The sequence below is a fragment of the Geotrypetes seraphini genome, chromosome 3 (genome assembly GCF_902459505.1).
Source record: "Geotrypetes seraphini chromosome 3, aGeoSer1.1, whole genome shotgun sequence".
NCBI classification, from domain to species: Eukaryota; Metazoa; Chordata; class Amphibia; order Gymnophiona; family Dermophiidae; genus Geotrypetes; species Geotrypetes seraphini.
The window spans coordinates 363,212,487-363,232,269 of record NC_047086.1 but is presented as its reverse complement, the minus strand read 5'-3'; the positions used below and the strand labels follow the sequence as shown (position 1 = coordinate 363,232,269).

The following is a 19,783-nucleotide window of genomic DNA, read 5'->3' as shown; positions in this document are numbered from 1 at the left end:
CAAATAAGCAAAATATTTGAGCATACTTATGGAGGGCAATTCTCATGAGATGGAGCAGCATTAACTTAGGGCTCCTTTTACTAAGCTGCGTTAGCGTTTCTAGCGTATGCATTTTAGCGCACGCTAAACTTGCGCTACGCGGCTAGAACTAACACCTACAATTCTATGCGGATTACAAATTATTTTTCCCTAACTGTCCCGGTGGGCTCCCCCTCTATCTAATGTACCTGGGGCAATGGGGATTAAATGACTTACCTTCCACTACCTCCCATCATCCTCTGTCTAGTTTGGTTAAAACCTGTATATATCTGATAAAATTGTTTGTAAATCTGCGTGTCTACGCAGATACTACCTTAATTGATGTAAACCGCCTAGAACTCACCGGGTATGGCGGTATATAAGAATAAAATTATAATTATTATTATTATTACCCAGGGTCATAAGGAGCAGTATGGGATTCGAACCCACACCCTCTACAACATCACCAAAATTCACCCCTTTTTCTCTGAACACACTATCCAAACCCTTGTCCAGACATCCATAACCTTAGGCTTAGACTACTGCAATCTACTTCTAACAGGTCTCCCGCTGATCCATCTCTTCCCCCTGCAATCTGTATAAAACTCTACTGCACAACTTATCTTCTGTCAACCTTGTTACACTCACCTCACCCCCTCTCCTCAAATCACTTCACTGGCTTTCTATTCGCCGTCACACACAGTTCATACTCCTATAACTAACCTAAAAGTATGTTCATTCTGTAGCCCTCAGTTTCTCTCCTTATACACCTCCCTGAGAACGCCACTTCTCAGACAAATTGTTTTTATCTCTACCCTTTGCCTACACTTCCAATTCCAGACTTTGTTCCTTTCATCTTGCCACCCCATATGCCTGGAATAAACTATCTGAGTTCGTCCGCCATGTCCTTTCACTCCCCTTGTTCAAAAGTAGGCTGAAAACCCACCTTTTTGGAACTTCAACTCCTAACCCTCTCTTTCAGAGATGCTGTGGAAAGTTCAATTTTTAAAGTTTAAATTTTGGAAATTCAGTTTTTAAAGTTGCTCTGTCGTGTTTAGAATTGCCTTTTAAGGGCAAATCTATAGCCTATATTCTGCTTTTTCTTTCAATGAAAAAAGGAGAAACCCTGGAAGAGGGACAATTTAATAAAAAATAAGGCTCTGTGACAGTCAATTCAAGCATCTGCATATCAGCAGCTGGAATGTCAGAAAAGGACAAGGATTTTATCCTTAATTGCATGAAATTACACCTGATCAGCAAATACCCACAATACATCTTTTTCTGAAATATATTGCATTCATCCAAACTACCAAGATTGAAATTAGCCCAGACATGTTTTGTTATCAATCTTTCTGCATAAAATAAGAAGAGAATAAGTGTAATACTTCTGCTTGCTTCAACTACAAACATTTATACTCTTGGTGAAAGAAAAGACAGTGATTGGCATCTTCATTTTCAAAGCTTTCCCCCAGTATGTGAAAAATCTCTTTTTCAAATTATATCAGCCATATTACATATTCAATAACTACTGCCTGAACTATAAAAATAGCTTTGGGCAATGTACACATGAAAATTGGGAATTATTTTTCTCCATCAACATTGCCATGTTTACTGTACACAAAGTCTCCCCTTGTGCAACTCATTAGTGGTGCACAGTATGGTAAGAGTTTTACATCCAAACATGGATCATCATGAATCTCTAGTCAAAGAAACATTAACAATCTCTCCCCCATCATTATCTGTGGAAAGTAACTTCTGCTAGAGGATTTAAATCCTGTGATGTGCTGGAAGGGCCTCCTAGGAGCTCCTTGTTAATTGTTTAGAATAGTGTCTCGCCAAGTAGGGTGGAGACAACCAGCACACCTTGATTAATGGAAAGAAAACTAACAGCACATCACTGTTAAAAAGCAAGCCACAATGAGAGACCTGCTATCAGCGTTGACATGAAGGGTTTTCTAAGCTGATATAGAATCTCAGTAGGTTGCTTTAAAGGACAAACATGCATGTAGGCCCTTTCTGTGTGGCTTTGTCATTCAGTCTCCTAAAATATGTTATTATTGCTCCATTAAAATTATATGACAAACTATGAGTTCGATTTTCTAGATGACTAATAAGGTTGTACCAACTGCACTAACCTAGAAGGAACATACTCCCTCGAGACTTGCTCTCAATGGTTCTGCCTTTTGATGTACAGACAGCACAAATAAGAGTCTTCAGATTCCGAAACTGGGTCAGGAAGGAGAACTGCAAAAGAAAGCCAATTTAATCAATTAATACTACTTCTTTGGGAAAACAAATGCTACTCACTGTGTAGTATACAATGGTGTGGTTACCCCCCACACCCCCCTTAGAGCGGAAAAGAGAAGTTTTCGCAAGGAGAGCAGGAGCTTTACTGTAGTGGGAGAGGGGTGTTCCCCCCACACCCTCCTCAACGGGGCACTAAAGACATGGGAAGGAGGCACTGGGGGGGGGGGGGGCACTAAGGACATGGGAAGGAGGCACTGGGGGCCCTAAGGACATGGGAAGGAGGCAATGGGGGCACTAAAGACATAGGAAGGGGTACTAAGGACATGGGAAGGAGGCACTGGGGGCACTAAGGACATAGGAAGGAAGGAGGGAGGGAATAGAAAGGGACAATTGTTGGGCCTGAGTGTAGAAAAAAAAAGAAATGAAAGAAAGGATACACAGTTAGAAGGAAACACAACCAGAGATTCATGAAATCACCAGACAGCAAAGGTAAGAAAAATGATTTTATTTTCAATTTAGTGATCAAAATGTGTCAGTTTTGAGAATTTATATCTGCTGTCTATATTTTGCACTATATTTGTCTATTTTTCTATAGTTACTGAGGTGACATTGCATATTTTAAAGTCATCTGCCTTGACATCTTTGAAACCCCCCCAATATAAATGATAATTAATATTTTCTCTGCATATAGTGAGCTTTGTAGTTTTTTAAAAATTTTATGGATACCATTATGAATTAATAAGATATTATATGTACATGAAAAATGAATGGAAGAAATTGTGGGTGGGATTGGGGGCAGGGCTAGGGCAGGATTGGGGTGGGGCTAGGGCAGGATTGGGGGCGGGACTGACCATTAATAGATGTCCCCTTTTGATGAAAAAAATAAATGGTCAGGTTAGGTATAATCCACCCCAAACTCCCCCTGTTGTCACTGACCCCCCTCCCACCTCCATTCCCCAAGATGTCAGGTATTTCTGTTTTTAGTCTGAAAGGGTTCCAGGGACTGAGATGAAACTTTTTACCCTTCCAGTTTGAGCTCAGGCTTATTCTTAATTAAGGAAAATAATGACATCTTTTATCTGGCTTTATTTTTTCAGGCATAACGCAAGCTTTGTTATTTGAGTTACCTATCAATGAGTTCTTTTGTATGCATTTGCACCTCATTATTATGTCTGCCACCGTAATTAAATTAGCACATGTTAGAGTAATATAATGCATGTTATTGCCCTTTGCCCCCTAATTCTATATATGGCGCTCAAAATTGTTCATGCAAATTCAAGTGTGCACTCAAGGTGTGCGTGCAATTTGTTTAACAAGCCAATTAGCACTAATGTCAATACAAGAAGTTTTTTGACAGAATTTTATCATTCCAGGCCAATACTTGAGGCCACTTCCTATTTTGACTTTAGAAAATCACTAAAAACACGCCTGTTTGACATGTTTTCCTCTTAGTCATGTTACTGTCAAATCTATCATGAATTTTAACAATTTTTTATATACCAATTTGAGCCCTTGTCTTAACTTTTATTGATTTTATCTGATGTATTCTTTTTATTGATTGTTTTTACTCTGCATTTAGACATCGATTGTTTATTCTGTATTTTATATATTGGCTGTATGTGTCCTTTGTTGTGAACTGCTTCGAACTTTTGGTATAGCGGTATACAAGAAATAAATTATTATTATTATTATTAATAATTGGCAACTAACAATTTACACATGCATCTTTATAGCAGCTATTTTATAAAGATGTGCGTGTAAATTTTTCCACATAAATCTGATAAGGTGGCCTGGCCATGGGAGGAGTATGGGTGGGTCATGGGTATTCCTGGAATTTGCATGTAGTGTTATAGAATAAGACCGATTTGCGCCTTATTTAAGCACAAGGATTTACACCAGGTTTCACTTTATATTTTAAATCCTTCTGACTATTCTTTCTTCATTGTATTGTTCTCCAACATATATAATTTTATTTCTCATGTTTAAATCTAGACAAGAACACTCACCAGCTTTTATAGATAGGTTATTATTTCTATACTAGTCGTTAAGCCCGTTACATTAACGGGTGCTAGAATTTATGTCTGTCTGTATTTTTCTTTCTGTCTCTTTCCTCCCTCCATTTCCCTGTGTAGCGCTGTCTCTGCTTTCTTCCTCAGTCTGCACTCTCAAGCTGTAACATTACTGCTTAGCTTTTTCTCCCTGCAAGCATCTCTGCTCTCTTTCTCATCCCCAGTCTCTTTGCTATTTTTCTCTTCTTGCAGGGGTCTCTGCTCTCCTTTCTCTATATGTTCCTGATTCCTGCAAACTTCTGTTTTCTCTGTATGCTCTTGATCCTGTGTTTCCCTGTAGGTGTCTTTTCCCTTTTTTTTTTTTTATTCCTTCTTCATGTATGGTTGATTTATTAAAAGTTTTTTTATTTTTCCTATTTGTTGCATGCCTGTCTCCTTGGCCGCTGTATGTTTCTAATTTTTTGCTTTGTGTGTTTGTGTTTTTTTGCTGATTGTCTACTTGGTCGCTGTCAGTCTGTCTGTCTCATTGGCTGCTGTATGTCTGTATGCCTTTTTTTCAGTCTAACTCCTTGGCCACTGTATGTCTGGAAGGTTTTTTTTCCTGAATTTATCCTTGGGCATTGTAATTTTTATTTTTTTCTGTTTGTCTCCTTGGCTGTTTGTATTTTTTTGCTGTCTCTCTGTCTGTCTACTTGGACGCTGTATGTAAGTATGTCTGTCTCCTTGGCTGCTGTATGTCTGTTTGTCATTTTTTTTCCTGTGTCTCTCTCCTTGTCCTCTGTGTTTTGTTATTTTTTCAATCTGTCTCTTTAGCCCCCTGTCCTTCTGTGACTGTCTGTGTGTCTCTCTCTACTTGTGCACTGATGTTTGTTTGTTTTTTTCAACCTCTCTTTAGCTCCTGATCCCCTCTCACTGACCCTTGCGCGACTGCATGTAATTCCGGTTAGGTTTCCATGGCAACCCTGCTCGCGGGTCTGTGAGTGTAGGGCCGTTTTGTCGGGTCTGGCGGCGCCGGGTTGGGAAGAGTCCTGGCTCCTTTTTTGGTTTGGGCCTGTGCAGAGGGGCTCAACAGCGCACAACCACCTTTCCTTCCCTCCCTCCATCAGGTGCAGTGCAGCTCCACCAATGTTAAAAGCAGCCGCGTCGAAATCGGAGCCCTGCCACTGCCGTAGCACTTTCCCCTCTGCCTTGGTCCCGCCCCTTCTCTGACATATGGGACCGCGGCAGAGGGAACTTGTTACGGTGGCGGCAGGGCTCCAATTTCAAAGCAGCTGCTTTTAACATAGGCGGAGCTGAACTGTACCTGATGGAGGAAGGGAAGGAACGGTGGGGCAAATTTGGTCAACGGCAGGAATTGTTTGGCGGACCAAGCACCGTGAAACCGTGAGGAAGGCTGCCGCAGCCTCGCAGCTAGGTAAGGGGACAACAATGGCGCTTATGCTCAAGCCCCCGCCGCAGCTCCTCTCTCGATCCTGGTGCGGTTCGAGAGAGGATTCGTGGCGGCGGCTTGAGCATAAGCGCGATTGTTGTCCAAGTTGCCGAGTTTGGTGACGTAAATCCGCACATGCGCACTTAAAAAAACGCGACGGATCAGGGAACACGTTTTTTTTAGTGCGCATGCGCGTCCTACCATTTTATTATATTAGATAATACTTTGAGAACATTACGCTCTAACCATCAAAATCTCCTGTCCATCCCTTCACTGCATCATATCGTGTATGACGCCACTCACAAATCTATTTTCTCAGTAATGGCCATCAAAATCTCCTGTCCATCCCTTCACTGCATCATATCATGTATGACACCACTCAGAAATCTATTTTCTCATATTTTGGAACGCAAAGCCCTCTTATCTACCCAAGAAGCTTCTATAAGTTTAACATAACATAACTTTATTTTTCTATACCGCCATAATCAAACAATTTCTAGGCTGTTTACACAGTAGAAGACTGGAAAATCAGCGAAATACAAATAATTAAAATACAAAAGTTTTCCTAATATATTCAATGTAGAATTTTGATTAACAGTAATATCCTCATTTAGGAAATAAATTTATCAAACAACGCTGACTTGATTACTTTTCGAAATTCACCATAAGACAACATAACTCCACCAATATAATTACCCTACCAGGACTGCTGCTTACTTTCTTGAAATGCAAGGGTCCTATCCCAAAAAGTCTTGTATCTGCAGCCAGTAATTTTTGGATAAGCAAATCAATTGGAATTCCTGGTTATCCTCGTTGGACTGTATAACACAAAATGAGATAAAAGGTAATTTGGGGCAAATTACCCCAAACCAGCTTAAAACAGATGCAAGAAAATTTGAATAGTACTCCTGCCTCCACTGGGAGCCAACGCAGCAGTCGGTAGTAAGGACTAATATGGTCATTTTTCTTCAGCCCAAATATCAATCGGACAGCCGTATTCTGTACTATTCTCAGTTAAGGCTTACCTTAAAACTTTCCTATTTAAGGATGCATTTTATAGCTGAGAAATATAATTTTTCTTAGATGACAATCGGTTGATTTTAATAACCCCCCCTTTCCTATTGTGCTTTTTCTTTGTTTTCAATATTGTATTTCTCCCCCTCATTCCTTATATATCCACTTGTTTGGCTGTAATGTTTCCCGTACCTATGTTATTACTCTTTTTTAAATTAATTTTATTGTAAACCGCTCAGACATTTTTTGATGAGCGGTATATCAAGATTTAAATAAAACTTGAAACTTAGGTCCTGTTTTACTAATGTGCGCTAACCGATTAGCGCGTGCTAATTAATTTAGCACACACTAAATGCTAACACGTGCATGTTAGTCTGTTTAGCGCATGCTAATTCGATTAGCACGTGTTAATCGATTAGTGCACCTTAGTAAAACAGAGGGTTAAACTTGAAACTTACATGGTCAGTTCAGCAGAATGATGAAAAAAAAATCTCTGAAGTGACAATCTTGAAAGCTACATAGCAATTAGTATACATGGATTATGGAATATTTCAGCCATTTCAGAAAGCTTTGGAAGAATCCGTTTCACCATGCATATGGATTTCTGAACTGCTTTCACTGTCTGACGCTGTTTTGTATACTCACATTCCCTTCCAATAGTTCTTCTGCAGAACATCCTTTGTGGGCCTGTAGGTATTTCTGATGAAAGAGTTTCCCATCAAACACCTTCCAGGGCATCAAATCATCCATACGAAAAGGAAAGCCACAGGCACTGTTGACACCCATTGAAGTAATAATTCCTCGTACAAAAAGGAAGCCAAGATGCACAGCTCTGGAATCAACCTCAGAAAGCTGTTGAAACAAAAGAAGCCAATAGAAAGCAAGAATTAATGTTCAGCTACATGTGGACAACTGCTTCATACTTAATTGAAGAGGCAGAAGGAAAGCCAAACATCAATTAGAATCTATGGCACGGTAACAAAAATGGAGCTGGACAGAGTGGTTGGACTTTGAGGAAGGGCTGTGGCCCACTAGTTGAGCTGTTGCCTTTGCACCCAAAGATTGTGAGATCAAATCCCAGTGCTGTTCCTTGTGACCCTGGGCAAGTCACTAAGGGCTAGATTCACTAAGCAAACCGATCATGTACCGATCAGTTTGCGACCCCAACCCGATTCACTAACCTCGTGGCCGATCCAATTCCAATCCGTGTGTGCAAATGAGGGTAAACAACATGCAAAGTAAGAAGGACGCGATTCACTAAACTTTTCCAGGAACACCGACTGGGCTGGCCGATCCAAAAAGAAGCGACTGGTAGGGACCAATCGCTCACGACCTTTCCTGCTCTCTGCCGACTTCTCCTGCCTTGCCGCCCCCCACTTCTCCTGCCTTGACTCTCCTCTTGCCGCCCTGCATCCCAAATCTCAAGTCTGGCCGCCCCGACTTTCCTGCCCTTCCTCCGGGCTCGCGAAGTTGTAAAAAAACAGAAAAGAAAAAGCAGCTCACAGCTCTGCGCATGCTTCAGGATTGCTCACTAGCGATCCATGTGGTTGGTGGGGGGGGGGGGGGGGGGGACGTATCTCCGATTGCCCGCATTTGAATGCTGGCCTTTAGTGAATTTGTCGACCTGCCTGCACAGATCGGATACGGATTGAAGGTTAGTGAACCAAGCCCTTAATCCTCCAGTGCCTACCGCTTTGAATGCCAGCTTTAAGCGAACAAAAAAAAGGCGTTATAGAAGTCCCCTTCCCTTATTTACCACCACATTCTGTTTCTAATTCTTGCAAGATGTATCATTATAACTAAAGCAAACTATCTCAGTTTGGTAGTAAGAATCACATTCAACAACAACAATTCTAAAAGGCCCATAATCGCTCTGTGTCAAGAGAAATGAACTTAATGGAACAAAGTCTTTCTTCAGTCTATAGCATTGTCCCAAATCACATGTCTGTGGAAAGCATGTCCCGGGCAATGTAGGACAGTGATATCCTACATGAGGCATCCACCCAGGCCACAATCCCAAACCCAGGTTTTGTGATCCCATTTGGGGTCCTAATCCATGGTTTGGGAAACTCTGGCCTATAAACTATAGAATAAAAAACTAGATTATAGAAAAGTTAACTCATTAAAAATGAGCATTTTTTCTGTGTGCATTGGAGAAGGTGGTAGGGGGCAGAACAAGTTGAGTGTGCTTTGGGGGAGTGGGGGGCAGAGCAAGATGAGAGTGTGCTCTGGGTTTCAGGGGATGCAGTGAAAGCTGAGAGTGTGTAATGGGAATTGGGGGAAGGGGCAGGGGTGGGGGAGAAACACAAGCTAAGACTGTGCCACTGGTTTGGGTGAGTGGGAATTAAGCTTCAGGGTGTGCCATGGGAAGGGATAGAATGAAAGCTAAGGAGAGAAAAAGAAAGATGGAGAGATGGAAGTGCCTGACAGGAAAATGAAAGGTGGGGTATTGTATGTAGGAGAAGACTTTGGGGGCAGAATAATGCGTCTTGTTGGGAGAGGGAGAGAGAACTGCAGTTGGACTGGAGCCTGCAGATTGAAAAGGCAAGAAGGAATTTCAGGCCTTATGATGGGGAAATAATGCAGAATTAAACAGAAACCGTGGACAGAATTTTCAAAACTTTTGCACAGAATTCTCCCAGGAATAGAAACAACTCACATATCTGGACTAGTCTGGATAATATGGAATATGGGTTTCAAACAAAAGAAGAGATATTACAAATATAGCAGTTAACTAGGGAACACATTTACTAAGCTCTATTAACTATTATAACACTTAACATGCACCAACAATTAACACAAAGTCTTCAGGGCAAAATTGAATGATGTATCCACTAAAATGTACATTTCAAAGTCACTAATGCGATATTGAGTCTTCTGAAAGAAGTTACAGGAGCCAAAAGGTGTCCTGGGCCAATCAGGCCTTAGGCCACTCACCGGTGCATCCCACCGGGAAGGGGCAGGGCCGCCTCATTTCAATGGAGGTGGGCCTGCCGGCTGGATGGTAGAAAGATCTGTCCATCCGGCCAACTTGTAAGGTTAGTGGGGGTGGGGGCAGGGGGGTGTTAGTGAGGACGGGTCTGGGGGGGTGTTTGCGAGGGGGGAGGGGGGCCTTCCAGCAGGAGGGGTTGGGAACCCTCCTGCTGGTGAACTTCGGGGGGTGGGGGGGGTCTTCGGGCAGGAGGGGTTGGGCTCCCTCCTGCCGCAATCGTTCGGGGGGGACGGGACTGGTGGCCGCTATACTTATCGCAGCAGGGAGATCCCTTGACGTTATAAGTATAGCGGCTGCGTCTACTTATCAGGACTCATAAGATGAAACATGAAGGTCGATGAGGGGAGAACGTGTCTAGAGACCAAGTGTTTTTCCTTTGCACTACCTGGTCTTTCTTGCTTTCAGGTTGTTTTTGTTCTAGCTTGACTTTGTGTCCATTCATTCTCATCTTGAGGTTTTTACCTGGCCCAGAAATGTGTTGGAATAAGGGAGTGACACCATGTCCCAGGGCCGCCATCAGGGCAGTACCACCAGTCCTGCATTCAGGGGCCCGGAGCTGACAGGGGGCCCGGGCTCCCCCAGGGTCCTAGGCTACAGTCTAGGGGGAGGGGCGGTCCGCCCCACGTGGACAGGAGAGAGCTGGACGGGGGACCCGCGGAGTTCAATACATCTCGAGCTGCGAGGCTCGTCTTCTGTTCCTGCCTGCCCTGCCTCTCACATATAGCCGATCGCAAGTGTTCCCCGATGTCAGCGCTATTTGTGCGCGGCAGGGCAGGCAGGAACAGAAGACAAGCCTCGCGGCTCGAGATGTATTGAACTCCGCGGGTCCCCCGTCCAGCTCTCTCCTATCCACATGGGGCGGACCGCCCCTCCACCTAGACTGTGGCCTAGGACCCTGGGGGAGCCCGGGCCCCCTGTCACCTCCGGGCAGGAAACAGAAGACAAGCCTAGCGGCTTGAGCTTCGTTTTGCTGAGAAAGTTGCAAAGATGGGCTGGGAGGCAAACGCGGAACACAAAAGGGGGGAGGGAGTGCGTTTTGGACACAAGGCATGAACTTGGGAGAGAGGAAGGGAGGGAAAGAGATGCTGAGGTGGGGGAGAGAATGGGTTTTTGGACACAGAAGGCATGGACTTGGGAGAGAGAAAGGGAGGGAAAGAGATGCTGAGGTGGGGGAGGGAATGAGTTTTTGGACACAGAAGGCATGGACTTGGGAGAGAGGAAGGGAGGGAAAGAGATGGTTGTGTACACGGGGAATAGAAGAAAGGAGAATTTTTGGTCATAGGGAGGGAGTGAGGTACAGAAAGTGACATACCAGGGTGAGGGGCGGTCCGCCCCGCCCCGCCCCGGGTTTACGTCCCAAGGGGGTGCACAGCTAGCCACCCTCCAGTGTTCTCCCTAGGCCGGCAAACTGCGGCTCTTTAGTCACTTGAGTGCCACTGCCGCCATCGGGAACAGGCCGGCGCCAAGTTCTCCCTGCTTTTCCCTGTGGGGCCGGCCAACTCTCGCCACTCGCATCAATTCTGACATCAGAGAAGACGTTCTGGGCCAGCCAATCGCTGCCTGGCTGGCCTAGAACGTCCTCTCCGACGTTAGAATTGACGTCGGGTGGCGAGAGTTGGTCGGCCCCACGGGGAAGAGATGCAGGGCGAACTCGGCGCTGGCCTGTTCCCAATGGCGGCAGTGGCAGCTTATTCCCCAGTGGCGGTGGCAGCATTTTCCCAATGGTAGTGGCATAAGGGAGGGCAGGGAGAAAGAAAGAAAGGAGGGACAGGAAGCCAGAAAGAAAGAAAGGGGGCAGGGTGTAACAAAGAAAAATGGGGCACGGAAAGAGAGAGAGAGAAAGACAGACATACAGAACGAAAGAGGGTGTGGAGAGAGAAAGAAGGGGGCAGGGTGAGAGAGAGAAAAACACATACAGAAAGAAAGGGGGGTATGGAGAGAGAGAAAAAGAAAGAAGGGGCAGGGTGAAACAAAGAAAAAGTTTGGGGAAGGAATGAGGTCTGGAGGAGAGGAAGCATACAGGAGGCTGAAAGAAGGGAAGAAATATTGGATGCACAGTCAGAAGAATAAAGTGCAACCAGAGACTGATGAAATTACCAAAGGTAGGAAAAATGGTTTTATTTTCAATTTAGTGATGAAAATGCGTCTGCTTTGAGAATTTATATATGCTGTCTATATTTTGCACTATGGCCCCCTTTTACTAAACCGCAATAGCGTTTTTTAGCGCAGGGAGCCTATGAGCGTTGAGAGCAGCGTGGGGCATTCAACGCAGCTCCCTGCGCTAAAAACCGCTATCGCGTTTTAGTAAAAAGGGAAGGGGAATATTTGTCTATTTTTGTATAGTTGTTACTGAGGTGACATTGCATAAAGTCATCTGCCTTGACCTCTTTGAAAACCCGCGGAATATAAATGATAATTAACATTTTCTCTGCGTACAGCGTGCTTTGTGTTTTTAAAATTTTATTGTTGGTAGATCATTTTGAGTTGGCCACAAAGGTAAGGGGGAGGGAGGGAGGGGAACTGCTGAAAGACATCTAGTAATCCTTGAAGGCTTGACTGTGCAGGGAATTTAATCATGTTTTGTTATGTGACTGGTATTATTTAGACTTTAATTTCTATGAATGAATAGAATGAAAATGATATAAATTACTTGCTTGTTTTTATGTGCGTGTGCTGAAGGAAAGTGGAGAGAGAGTGCGCTGAGGACGCTGAAGGGAAATGGGGAAGAGAGAATGGGGAGAAGACGCTGATTTATAAATTGACAATTGTACAGAATATTGTTTCTTTTTTATATTCATCCATAGCTGCATGTTAATGATGTGCTCATATGCACTTATTTATCATCATAACATATACATCATCATTAACATGCAGCTGTGGATGTGTAAGGACAAGCTGAGGAGGATGGATGGGAAGGAAGGAAGGTGCACATACCAACATATCATACATTTTTAACATGCATAATGCAGCTATAGGCAAGCTGAGGAGGATGGGATCATACAGATGTGTATGTTCAGATATGCGCTCAGATGTGTAGTTTTTTATGATATATTTATTAAGCTTACAGTATTTATAAAAACACATTTAATACTTGTTACAAAAAATATTGTGCAATTGTGATCTACTTCTGGCCTACAAAGGTCAAAAGAAATCCTTAACTGAGATTTTACATTCAAAAGTGAATTATAGCTACTAGCACTATTATTTATTAGTTATTTATTATGCAGATGTTTGTTAGTTTGTTATTAGTTCAGTATTAGACATATGTTAGTTTAGAATAGATAGGTATAGATTAGTTTAGTTTAGGTTAGGTTAGGGCCCTGCTGAAAGAGTCTACCTTGACGTGGTTGCAGGCTTACAAATCTTTTGGTCAAAGAGTGCAGCGACATGTGTGTATTCGGCCCATGGAAGAAGGGGGGGTCGGGGGGGAAGGGGTGCGTGGGGGGCCCAATAGGATTGCTCAGTAAGGGGCCCAGAAATTTCTGATGGCGGCCCTGCCATGTCCTTCCTGCTGACTTCTCCCAGAGTTGCCACCCAGCACTGTATCTCTTGTGTCTTTGATCAAGTTGCTGCGTTTGTTTGGTTTTCTTTCTTCATCTTCTGGGAACAAGTTTGGCAAGTACAGGTCTAGCGCCCTTCTTGAAAGGTATAGGCCTATGTGAAAGTTTCATTGTCCAAGGTTCAGGGATTGATGGTCTTCCATATACTTCACTCCAACTGTCCTCCACAGAGTCATTTCTCTTGGTTTCTTGTACAAACCATTCATGCTTCTTTTCTCTCTGTGTCTCAGGTCCCTTTTCATTAACCTTCTCCTGGGCTTGCTGCTTGGACCTTTCATGAAGGCTGCAGCTTTCACCTTTCACTGTGAACTGTAAGTTTTTCTCTTGTACTGTGTATTCTCTATTAATTACTGGTACTGCACTGTATGGTCGTCTTAAAGGAGGCCCATATCAAAACATAGATCTGTTTGCGGTTATCATCTCTTTGTAAAAGGGAATAGCTCCTTTAATGAAGTGTTTTTCCTCTGATCACCATTAAGGTCTGACTGGAAAGCGATGAGCCTCTTTGGTGTATCAGATGAGATGCATGTTGTCTCACTGCACAAGCTGTGTTCTCCAAGAACAGGGTGTGTGGGCCCCTGGTCTACATGGTGGTCTCCAGGATTGACCAGTGGTTCTCTTGCACAAATGATAGCCTCCTGATGCAAACAGTTTAGAAGAACATATATCTATCTTTTTTACTTTAAACTAATTAATTAAATAAACTAACATTGTTATGTGGGAAGGGAGTTTAATCTCACTAAATTTCTACATTCTCTTCCTGAAATTTTCACTTCAGCATGTTTTTCTCAGCTAATTTAAAAAGCATATTTTCTTCTTAAGAGATTAGTTTCTGTTTCTAAAAATACCTATGGTGTTTCCCTACTTCCAGCTGCCTATTGATGATATTCCCTTTTTTTTGCCAGTGCTGCTCTCTGAATGGTGCCTTCAGTTTTCGCGAGACTCGTGCGAGAACTGAAGGCACCATTCGGAGGGCAGCACTGGCCTAGGCAGGTGGGCAGAAAGCTCGCGCCTGCTGGCCGACACACCGCTGGACCACCAGGCAATGGGAAACATTTAAGGGAGTGTGGGACAGGACGGGAAGAGGCAGTGCGGGCCCAGGTAGGCGGGCGGAGGACTCGTGCTTGCCGGCCAATGCACCCATCACTGGATCACCAGGCAATGGGGGAGATTTGAAGATGTATGGGATGGGACGGGATGTGTGTGTGTGTTTTAAAAAGGGTCAGGGGTTAAAAAAGGTTTTTAAAAAAATATTTTGTTTCATTGTTCTGCATACTGGAGGTTGCTCCCTGCTCTAGGAAGGGGTGAGGGTTAATGCTGTGGTATTCTTGATTATTGACTATAATAAACACATTCACAAAGATCGTGTGGAAGGTGTAGAGAGCTAAATCATGAGTCAGGGAAGGCCCCACTGGGAGGAAAAGCCTCAGATAAAGCCCTCCCACCGCCACAGCTGTGGCTAAGGTGTCTCATCGGCATAAAAACCTTCCGGGAAGCCTGGAATGGCTCTATGTTGTGCAAATATGTAGCAAACAATCAATCAATAAATAGCCAAGTAGTCACAATTGTAAACATAAACTGACTCAAAAACTTATTTTTTGTCATAAGCTCGGTCGGAATACCAACAGTGGCAAGCGTTTCACATAGTGCTGCCTCAGGGTGTGACCTCCGATCGTTGACCGAGCTTTTGGCGGTATAGAAGAAAAAAGTTATTATTATTATTATTATGACAAAAGATAAGTTTTTGAGTCAGTTTATATTTACAATTGTGACCAGGCTTCTTAGAAGGTATTTTGCCGATGAGGTTCTCCGCCTGAACATCTTAGCCACAGCTGTGGCGGTGGAAGGCTTTGTCTGAGGCTTTTCCTCCAAGTGGGCCTTCCCTGACTCATGTTTTAGCTCTCTATACCTTCCACATGATCTTTGTGAATGTGTTTATTATAGACTACTAGCTGATGCCCTGGCGTTGCACGGGTATTTAATTATAGCAATAACACTATAAATGGAATCAAATAAAGATACTTTATAGTGGTGAATGAAATTATTTTTTTACAGCTTTATAAAAAGTACAATATTCAAATTATAATGTGAAATATTTGACAAAATGAATACAATACAACAAACACAAAACTTGATTATAAACAACAATTTTAGTTTCACCTCCAGGAGCAAGAACATATAAATTCTTGGGTGAAGAGACCCCCAGAACATATCACCCCAGGTAGTGAGGGATCTGCATACCAAGTTTCGTTCAAATCGGTCAAGCCGTTTTTGATTTACTGTGAGAATGGCAGCTGTTTACAGTTTTTCCATTGACATGAATGGGTGAAATCTGATTTTCTGTTTGTAGCTCCACCCACGTGTGCAGGTGGGCCGTGAGACCCCCAGAACATATCACCCCAGGTAGTGAGGGATCTGCATACCAAGTTTCGTTCAAATCGGTCAAGCCGTTTTTGAAGTACCGTATTTTCGCGGATATAACGCGCGCGTTATACGCGATTTTACCTACCGCGCATACCCCTCGCGCGTTATATGCCTGAGCGCGGTATAGAAAAGTTTTTAAACATAGTTCCCACCCCGCCCGACGCCCGATTCACCCCCCCAGCAGGACCGCTCGCACCCCCACCCCGAACGACCGCTCGCACGCGCTCCCACCCGCACCCGCATCCACGATCGGAGCAAGAGGGAGCCCAAGCCCTCTTGCCCGGCCGACTCCCCGACGTCCGATACATTCCCCCCCCCCCCGAAGGACCGCCGACTTCCCGACAATATCGGGCCAGGAGGGAGCCCAAACCCTCCTGGCCACGGCGACCCCCTACCCCCACCCCGCACTACATTACGGGCAGGAGGGATCCCAGGCCCTCCTGCCCTCGACGCAAACCCCCTCCCCCCAACGACCGCCCCCCCCAAGACCCTCCGCCCGTCCCCCAGCCGACCCGCGACCCCCCTGGCCGACCCCCACGACACCCCCACCCGCCTTCCCCGTACCTTTGTGTAGTTGGGCCAGAAGGGAGCCCAAACCCTCCTGGCCACGGCGACCCCCTAACCCCACCCCGCACTACATTACGGGCAGGAGGGATCCCAGGCCCTCCTGCCCTCGACGCAAACCCCCCTCCCTCCAACGACCGCCCCCCCCAAGAACCTCCGACCGCCCCCCCAGCCGACCCGCGACCCCCCTGGCCGACCCCCACGACCCCCCCACCCCCCTTCCCCGTACCTTTGGAAGTTGGCCGGACAGACGGGAGCCAAACCCGCCTGTCCGGCAGGCAGCCAACGAAGGAATGAGGCCGGATTGGCCCATCCGTCCTAAAGCTCCGCCTACTGGTGGGGCCTAAGGCGCGTGGGCCAATCAGAATAGGCCCTGGAGCCTTAGGTCCCACCTGGGGGCGCGGCCTGAGACACATGGTCGGGTTTGGCCCATGTGCCTCAGGCCGCGCCCCCAGGTGGGACCTAAGGCTCCAGGGCCTATTCTGATTGGCCCACGCGCCTTAGGCCCCACCAGTAGGCGGAGCTTTAGGATGGATGGGCCAATCCGGCCTCATTCCTTCGTTGGCTGCCTGCCGGACAGGCGGGTTTGGCTCCCGTCTGTCCGGCCAACTTCCAAAGGTACGGGGAAGGGGGGTGGGGGGGTCGTGGGGGTCGGCCAGGGGGGTCGCGGGTCGGCTGGGGGACGGGCGGAGGTTCTTGGGGGGGCGGTCGTTGGGGGGAGGGGGTTTGCGTCGAGGGCAGGAGGGCCTGGGATCCCTCCTGCCCATAATGTAGTGCGGGGTGGGGTTAGGGGGTCGCCGTGGCCAGGAGGGTTTGGGCTCCCTCCTGGCCCGATATTGTTGGGGAGTCGGCGGTCCTTCGGGGTGAGGGTGCGAGTGGTGCTGCCGGGGGGGGGGATGTATCGGACGTCGGGGGGGGCATCAGGCTTTCAGGATGGGGACAGACCTTCAAGGGGGGACAGGACTTCAAGGGGGGACAGTGCACGGAAGTCAGGGGGGGTGAACGGAGAGTCGGGACAGCGCACGGAAAGTCAGGGCGGGCGAAAGGAGCGTCGGGCATCATGCGCGTTATATGCCTGAGCGCGGTATAGAAAAGTTTTGGTACATATCATCGTGATTTCTGCGCGCTATACCCCTGTGCGCGTTTTACACAGGTGCGCGTTATATCCGCGAAAATACGGTACTGTGAGAATGGCAGCTTTCTACTTTTTTTCCTTTGACATGAATGGGTGAAATCTGATGTTCTGTTTGTAGCTCCGCCCACGTGAGCAGGTGGGCCGAGAGACCCCCAGAACATATCACCCCAGGTAGTTGGAATTACTGTGAGAATGGCAGCATTTTACATTTTTTCCATTGACATGAATGGGTGAAATCTGATTTTCAGTTTATAGCTCCGCCCATGTGTGCAGGTGGGCCGCGAGACCCCCAGAACATATCACCCCAGGTAGTGAGGGATCTGCATACCAAGGTTCGTTCAAATCGGTCAAGCCGTTTTAGAATAACTGTGAGAATGGAAGCTTTTTACATTTTTTCCATTGACATGAATGGGTGAAATCTGATGTTCTGTTTGTAGCTCCGCCCACGTGTACAGGTGGGCCGCGAGACCCCCAGAACATATCACCCCAGGTAGTGAGGGATCTGCATACCAAGTTTCGTTCAAATCGGTCAAGCCGTTTTTGCGTGATCGCGGCACATACACACACACACACATACATACATACACACATACATACCTCCGATTTTATATATATATAGAAGATTAGTGGAGATTTCACTGTTTCTGAGTTATTGATACTAATTCTTGATTATTGTTCCAATTTTGTATGGGACTTGTTTATGTTTTGGGCTATGCCCTGTTTGTAATTTATTTTGGAAACCAATAAAAATTGTTGTACCATAAAAAAGGGAGGGGGGGTTAAAAAGGTACTGGGGGGCAGGTTACAGGACAGGGCAGTGCAGTGGGAAAGGGTACAGAGCCTGAAAAATACGGTAATCATGAATTATAGGTGGGAGAGGAGGGAGTCACTCTCCTCATCTCAGAACATTTACACACTTACCACTTTGTTGGCAAGACAAGTTAACTGGAACTATGCAGCAAGTTCTCTATTACTCCCTTCACTAATCTACCAGGGTTAACTGGTACTGAGCAGGAAGTTCTCCGAGTCCTCCAATAATTCACCATAACTAAACTGCAGCAAAGCTCACACTGACAAATGCATGGGCCAGCTGCTTATGGAAGATGCCACCCACCTGCATCAGTAGATCAGATCGCCTCTGATGCTGTTGGCCCATGCATGTTTCAGTGTGAACCTTGCTGCATCAGTCGGGAAGATAGCAAGTGTGGCTGTGCTGAATTATTGAAAGGAGGAGGAGGTGGTACTTGGGTGTCTTGAATGAATCTGGGTAGGTTGTTGCTCATAACTGAGAGGCTCATAACTCCCATGGGAACCCTGCAGGAACTACTGCCATGCCTGTGGCATCCCCACATATCTAGAGGGGATACCAGCAGGATCCCCATGGACTTTATGGGTCTGCCATACAGCTTTTGGCCACAGCACACTGGTTAAAAAATGCTGGCGGAATGGTTAAGCAAGACTTGCTGTTGGCTTAGTAAGCAAAAGCATAGCCCAGCAATCAAATCCAAAACTTGTATATGACAGTACTTATATCTAAGCCAGAAGCCCTCTTTTTTCAATGCTATTTTAAGCATTATAGCCATACTTTGCATTTTTTTTTAGCTTTATTTCACATTTTTGGTATGCTAGACTGAAATAGTTAACATTTGTTTAAACATTTAACGACACTCAACAGGACAGATCTTGTTGGAGACACCTCCCAGGAAAGAGACTTGGGAGTTCTGATCGACAAGTCGATGAAGCCGTCTGCGTAATGTGCGGTGGCGGTGAAAAGGGCAAACAGAATGCTAGGAATGATAAAGAAGGGGATCACGAACAGATCGGAGAAGGTTATCATGCCGCTATACTGGGCCATGGTGCGCCCTCACCTGGAATATTGCATCCAGCACTGGTCGGCGTACATGAAGATGGACACTGTACTACTCAAAAGGGTCCAGAGAAGAGCGACTAAAATGGTTAGGGGGCTGAAGGAGTTGCCGTATAGCGAGAGATTAGAGAAACTGGGCCTCTTCTCCCTCGAAAAGAGGAGATTGAGAAAGGACATGTTCGAAACATTCAAGATACTGAAGGGGATAGATTTAGTAGATAAAGACAGGTTGTTCACCCTCTCCAATGAAGGGAAAACGAGAGGGCATTCTCTAAAGTTGAAAGGGGCAGTGGCGTACCTAGGGAGGGGTGGGGGGGGGGCGGGCCGCCCCGGGTGCCAGCCCTAAGGGGGTGTTCCCGGCCTTGCCGTTCAGTCCCCCGCCACCCCCGAAGGACCGCTCGCCCCACTGACCTTCCTGCACCACCTGTGAAGCAGCCCGCAGCAGGATCGCGAAGTCAGCGTCAGCATCCCTGCGCTGCTTCCTGCGCCGCGATCCCGCCCCTCCTCTGACGTCAGAGGAGGGG

General features: G+C 45.8%; 1 protein-coding gene across 4 annotated transcripts in view; it reads right to left on the bottom strand.

Annotated features, from left to right (window-relative positions):
- Positions 1-19,783, bottom strand: part of FAM120B (family with sequence similarity 120B) — a 155,520-nt gene that overhangs the window by 21,605 nt on the left and 114,132 nt on the right. For all 4 annotated transcript variants that reach the window (XM_033938787.1, XM_033938790.1, XM_033938788.1 and 1 more), the window contains exons 7-8: positions 7,363-7,569; positions 2,154-2,262 (exon numbers count right to left, since the gene is read on the bottom strand). In XM_033938787.1, coding sequence (XP_033794678.1) covers positions 2,154-2,262; positions 7,363-7,569 — 316 coding nt within the window. The remainder of the gene's footprint in view (positions 1-2,153; positions 2,263-7,362; positions 7,570-19,783) is intronic.